General features: G+C 38.3%; 1 protein-coding gene across 1 annotated transcript; it reads right to left on the bottom strand.

Annotated features, from left to right (window-relative positions):
• Window positions 1–723: 723 nt before the first annotated feature.
• LOC110876786 lies at window positions 724–1,355 on the bottom strand. Its single transcript, XM_022124948.1, has 2 exons — window positions 822–1,355; window positions 724–749 (listed from the first exon to the last, which is right to left on the bottom strand). The coding sequence occupies exons 1-2, from the start codon at window positions 1,303–1,305 to the stop codon at window positions 724–726; spliced, it is 510 nt and encodes a 169-aa protein (XP_021980640.1). The 5' UTR covers window positions 1,306–1,355.
• Window positions 1,356–6,929: the final 5,574 nt, after the last annotated feature.

The following is a 6,929-nucleotide window of genomic DNA, read 5'->3' as shown; positions in this document are numbered from 1 at the left end:
GCGAACTGTAATTTACTAATCTTCGCACACCTGCCTGGTAGGCCGCGATACAGATAAACCTAGTCTAGAACACTTGGGAGGAACATCCCCTAATATCTTCGCATACATGCCTGGGAGGCCGCGATGGAAACGAATACGATACATGACATAACGAACGAACATACTACTACTCACACTATACTATTACTGAACTGTTAACTGTGAACTCGCTCAACTAGTTGTTGATCCTCTGTTACATGCCTTGCAGGTCGTTAGATACTTATGGAGCTTGCACAGGGAGGAGCAGGTCGTTGTGGAGTAAGGATTATGTTTTGAAACTTATTGAACTTATGTTACACATTTGGGTTTTTGTACTTATGCTTCCGCTATACTTTAAAACTGTGATTATGTTTGAACACTTATCATATTGAATGACTGGTTTACATTTATTACATTTGGTATTAATTACATGTTCGATATGATTGGTGGCTTGATCCTGGTCAGTCACGCTCCCAAGCGGTGACACTCCGCAGGTGAATTTTGGGAGTGTGACAAAAAGAGAGAAGAATAAAGCCTAGGAATAAATCTGAAGATGTTAGTTAATTAAGATGAATGTCTCCGCTTGTATATTAATCTTAATTTTAATGGTCGTGTGGTTGTATCCTTATCAAATAAATAAATGGAATTATGACTTTTGTTTATGTTATCGTTATTGTGACACGTCAGCCCTTCCGGGTTGGGGTGTTACAGCGGTGCTTCTCCCACAGTCCCTAAAAAAAGAGATAAAGACTTATTATTAATCAATAATATAAAAAATTGTATGATTTTTATCATATTTTTACCATCAGCAACTTGTTTCTTCAGACATTCCAACTCAAGCTTCATTCTTTGGACTTCAACATTCTTTCTCATAATCGAATACTCCAAACAACTCTTCGCTTCCTTAAAAACTTTCAACTCTTCAGTTAAGGTCATAACTTTATCTTCAAAGTGTGCCAGCTTCGTCTTCAACTCATAAATCTCAGCTGCAAACTGCTGATTCCGATGTTCCAGCTTCTTATTCAGCTCAGCTTCACAGCCGCCGCCGACTGGAAACTCATTAAAACATCTGATTGCATAGAAATAACTTTCAAGGTAAGCATTTTGTTCATCGACCTCCAAGCACAGCAGCCTACGCCGAACAGTCTCCACATTAGCATAATCTTGAATAGTCCGAAACTTCCTTGCTCCTTGAGGCCCTGCCGGGAAATGCCTTTTGTAGGCACATCCTGGTTTGCAATCTGCCATTAAGACCATGGGGTATGGTGGGCGTGGGGTTTGGGGCATGGGTTGACACGTGTTATTTCAAAACTCAATTCTCAAACCCTCTTTGGATGGGGTATGGTGGGCGTGGCTTGGCTGGCGTGGCCAAGCCACATCAGCTTTATATATATATATATATATATATATATATATATATATATATATATATATATATATATATATATATATATATATATATATATATATATATATATATATATATATATATATATATAACCAAAAACTACATAAATATACAAAATAATTATTAAAATAAACATAGAAAATAATCATTTTTCGTCGCCTTCGTTGGTTTCGAACCCAGGAATCGTTGAAACATGATCCACCAAATCAGATCGAAGGTTGTGATGTATATCTCTTGACTTGATCAAAAATTCATTTGCCGTTTTATCTTCCTCTGTTACGTTACCTGGTTGGGGGTCATCGTCATCATAGTAGGTAACGACCGCTCTATCTTCATCCTCCAAAATCATGTTGTGAAGAATGATACATGCGTACATCACGTTTCCAATCTGATCCTTGTCCCATAGTCGACAAGGCATTGCCAATATTCGCCACCTTTTCTTCAAAACACCGAATGCTCGCTCGATAATCTGCGTGATGTTCCAATATTTGTTGCATGTCGCTGAACGAGGGCTTTCTTAAATATATTTTCCTATAAAGTTCTAGAATACACGAACAAAAGGTGTGAAGACTTTCTCTAGCTACACGTGCAGACATTTTTAAATAGTCATCCATAATGTCCGAACTATTGCCGTACGCTAACTGCCTAAGTGCGGCCGTGACCTTTTGCCACATACTAAATCCTAGTTGGCCGGTTACATCCGGTTTTTGTTGGAAATAAACATACTTCTTCTCAAGATCTCTAGATATCCTTAAAAATAAGTTTCTACTCATACGAAAACGACGCCTAAACATTTTTTCATCATACTTAGGTTCCGCTGAGAAGTAATCGCTTACCAACAAATTGTTAGCGGTGTGCTGTTCACGAGCGATGTACCTTCTCCTTCGTTTAGGTTGTTGAGTCTCTTCCTCATCGTCTTCGTCTTCCACAATAGTTTTCACCACCGCCGCGATCGTTTGTATAAATATTTTCGCACCATCGTCAGATGATCATGATGACGATTCACTATAACTTGAATAACTCATGGCAAGATTGTGTTTTATGTGTTTGATATTGTGTGAAAAAAAATATTAAATATGGTAAGGTATTTATAAAGGAAATTAAAAAAAAAAAGCCCCCAACGGCTACTTTGGTTTGGCCATTCACAGTCCGCCATTTCAGCTTGCTAGACCCGCCCCACGCCCGGCTTGAAACCCAAGCCCCAAGGGCCACACCCTAACCTAAGCCCACCCGAGGTGGTGGCTTGGGCGTTTTCCCCCAACCCACGCCCAAAACCCCGCCCCATACCCCATATTCTAAGGTTGTACAAGCAGCGGATGGTTCTTGAGACATTTTGGGGTTTTTGTGAAATTAGGGTTATGGAATAGGATTGTTGGGGTTGAGAAGGAAATAGGTGCTTTTATAGTGCACTTTGCTTATTCTAGAATCTTCCTCACCCAATGTAAGAAATGTATTTCAAATTGTGTAATAAATAAATAAATGAAAACAATAAACAATGATTAAACGGCTTTGTTAGATAATTTATCTATTTATTCATTAAGTAACCCATTATTTTTATCACATAATCCATTATGGCCCAAATAAAATTGATTTTGTCCAGCAACAACACTACATAAGGAAATTTACGTTCGTAGGCATACAACAACAATTGTCATTCACAATCGGGTATGTTAATTCTTACGTGTAGTGTCATTCACAACAACAAATACTTCTTTCACGACAGTCTCATATATTCATGCAGTCTTGCAAGCGTTGTAAAAGTTTGATTCATCTATTCACAATACGTTTGAGTAGAATAATAATGAAACTAGTTGTCCTAAGAATTCATTGTTGTCACTTTAACCCCATTCAAGCCTAGAAGTCCACCTTTTACTTTGTAGCTCAAACAGCTCGGTATCGGTCCGTCTAGTTAACCACATTGGCACATTGACCGTACCCAAAACCTACCGAAACCTGATTGCACTACTTGGTCTGGTCCTCACATCTAGTTTTAGAGGCTTTCTAGGTTTTGGTCAAGTCCGGTCTATTTTTTGGTCTATGATCACTCCTAACAGAGGCATTTGTGTCCATAGTAGAGGTTAACAGGTTCCTTAAAGCAAGTATGTTAGTGATTTTCTCCAAAGCGTAAGTTTATTTTAAAGGTTAAATCACCAAAGAGACAAAAAAAGTGTTACCTAATTTATATAAGTTCTGCATATATGGCATATAATAAACAAAAAAAGCTACTTATATAATATGGTGGAACCTTTTTATTTATTTTAATACTCATGTACTATTCTGTAATTAAGTTTTTAAAACTACTTAATTATCTAAATAGATAAGTATATCCCTATAAAGGAAGACAAGGTTAAGAGTATATCGTGTAGTTGCTTTATTTAAAACTTCGTTAGTGTCTTGAAAAGCATAGGAATAATTCCGGATGAATTAGAGGAGGTAGAGTTACCGTCAACATGTGATGTGATGCGCCAGCGTGCAGTGTTCTTGCAGAATGCTTGTTGTAGTGTTAGAAAGAATATCATTCCTGTGTTTGGATTCAACGGTCGAAAATGGGTGAGTTTGTGAACAAGTATCCGTAGGTGCTTCACGCTAGTGTGGTTGTGGAGCTTGTGTCACCTGTCGTTAGGTTTCTTCGCGGGTTAGATGTTGAGAAACAGGATATTGGGTATGTGCTAATGAAGTATCCCGAGCTGTCAGGGTTTAAGTTAGAAGGAACGATGAGTACTTTGGTTGCGTATTTGGTGAGCATTGGTTTCAATGCAAGAGATATCGGTCCCATGGTGACACAATATCCGTACTTTTTGGGGATGAGAGTTTCTTCTTGGACGAGGTATATCAGTAGAAGACGTCGCTAAGATGATCGTGAAATGCCCGCATTTACTTGCTTTGATGAAAAATAGTTTTTACTTTTTCAAGAGTGAAATGGGAAGGCCATTGAAAGAATTGGTTGAGTTTCCGGAATATTTCACTTACGGTCTTGAATCAAGAATTAAACCGAAGTACCAGAGATTGCAGCATAAGGGGATTGGGAGTTCGTTATCTTGGTTTCTTAATTGTAGCGATCAAAGATTTGAAGAAAGACTATATGCGGATTATATTGAAATTGAGGTTCAAGGGCAAAAGTACAGGTTCCCAAAAGATGGTCTGCTGTCTCAATATGAATACTACATGGTGGACATAGTACATCGCCGAAAGCAATGCTCCGGGCAGCCAACGCCATCGTTGTCGGAATCTTACCGCTGTAAGCACACCACACAAAACAGTTCACCTTCGAGACAACGATTTTACTTGACTACAACTGAGGTTGCTGCCCAACCTTAACCATCCGATCTTCGATATCAAGTCTGACCTGTTTTGACTGCGAAATTATCATTATTTTTTAAATGTGTTTTATATCCTAATTTATAGGCCAAAAATTAAATATAAGGTTAAAAAGAGAATATGTCATTAGATTATATAATTAAAATGCAAGTATTTTGTATGCATATGTATTTTTGGTTGTAAAATTGTATTATTATGTAAAAAACAATTGGATTAAACATCTGCTGTTCATGTCGATATGTGAATATTCGTGTCGTGTTTGAGTTTATCTGTTTGGGCTCATAAGTGTCAGAGACGGCCCTAAAGGAGGGCAGGGAGGACAACCGAACAGGGCCCGTGATTTCATAGTCCTGGTTTGTTAGAATTTGTTAGAATTTGTAAATGTCCTATTGGGTTTACATCAAGTTTATCATTGATTTCCATTATCTTCTCCATGTAGTCCTGGTTTGTTAGAATTTGTAAATGTCCTATTGGGTTTACATCATCTGCTGATAAACTCTCCTGTTCGGTGTTTATTACGCTGTTTACAAACGTAGATTCCGACGAATCAAATGGCAGTCATAATGTTAGAATTTGGTATCTAAATGCAGATCAAAAGAACAGAAATACAGGGTATGATTGAGCCGAAAGCTTATAACTTTATTGAATAACTGGAACAATAATCATCACAGATTTTACAAGCTTTTTCGACTGATTGAAATTGAGGAAAACTGAATAATAAAAAACAAGATGTCTGCTGCTATAAATACTAGAAAACGAAACTGAATATGCTGAAGAATTGGTCATCAACGTTCACCATAAAAATCTGGGACCCACTTGCTGCAAACGTTTATTATTTTCTTTTTCTCCAACGTTTATTTTCTGAACTGGTCTTCCCTTTTATCTGGTCAAACACTAACCAACATTCACCCCTTTCGTGTTGACCACAGTCTTCAAGTCTTCAACTCCTACGAGCTCTCTCATTTCTGCAAATTTGATCTTTGCCAGTGCCTTAGTAAGCATATCTGCCTTCTGAAGATCTCCACTAACATGTTCAACTCCAATCTGATCCCGTTCCACACATTCGCGTATGAAGTGGAACTTAATATCTATATGCTTACTCCTCCCATGGAACACAGAATTTTTCATCAGTGCAATTGCAGATTCGTTATCCACTAAGAGCTTTACTTTTTGTGCTTTTTCACCACTTAATTCACTGATTAAGCTTCGTAGCCATAAACCTTGACAAGCAGCCGATGTTGCAGCTAGAAATTCAGCCTCACACGAACTCAAAGCGACTGTTTGTTGCTTTTGTGAGGCCCAAGTTATTAACTTTCCAGCGTAGTAGAACACCATACCAGTTGTTCCCCTTCTATCGTCCAAGTCTGTACCATGGCTGCTGTCACTGTAACCAACGAGCTTGCCATCACCACCTCTGTTGTACTTCAAGCCATGACTAACAGTTCCTTTTAGATACCTTAATACTTGTTTAAGTGCAGCATAATGGCTTTCTTTTGGATTCTGCAGGTACTTGCTTAATGCACCCACAGAATAACTTAGATCTGGGCGAGTATTTATCAAATACCTAAGACTTCCAATGATGCTCCTGTACTTAGTTGCATCAGTCGGCTTGCCACTATCATCCTTACACAATTTCAGTTTGAACTCCATAGGACATTTTGCACTGTTACAATTTTGCATTCCAGCAGCTTCAAGAATACGTTTTGCATACCCTTCTTGACATATAATTATCTCATTTTCCTTTTGAGATACTTCAATACCCAGGTAGTACGTCAAAAGGCCCAAATCACTCATTTCAAACAATCTTTTCATCTTTTCCTTAAACTCCAGAATTTCACTTTCGTTTGACCCGGTGACTATAAGGTCATCTACATAAACACCAACTATGAGTACTGAATCAGCGTTATGTACCTTATAGACAGCCTGGTCATGTGAGCATCTAGTGAACCCCATCTTCTTGAGTGACTGATCCAGCTTCAAGTTCCAAGCTCTTGGCGCTTGCCTAAGCCCATAAAGAGCTTTATTCAGTCTGTATACCTGAGTTTCTTTGCCTTTAATCTCGAATCCAGCTGGTTGTTGCACATACACTTCTTCCTTGAGATCGCCATTCAAAAACGCCGACTTGACATCTAAGTGATGTACAAGCCATCGTTCCTTTGCTGCCATAGCCAACAACAATCTAACA

Source organism: Helianthus annuus, chromosome 16 (assembly GCF_002127325.2).
Source record: "Helianthus annuus cultivar XRQ/B chromosome 16, HanXRQr2.0-SUNRISE, whole genome shotgun sequence".
NCBI classification, from domain to species: Eukaryota; Viridiplantae; Streptophyta; class Magnoliopsida; order Asterales; family Asteraceae; genus Helianthus; species Helianthus annuus.
This window is presented reverse-complemented; position numbering and strand designations above follow the sequence as displayed.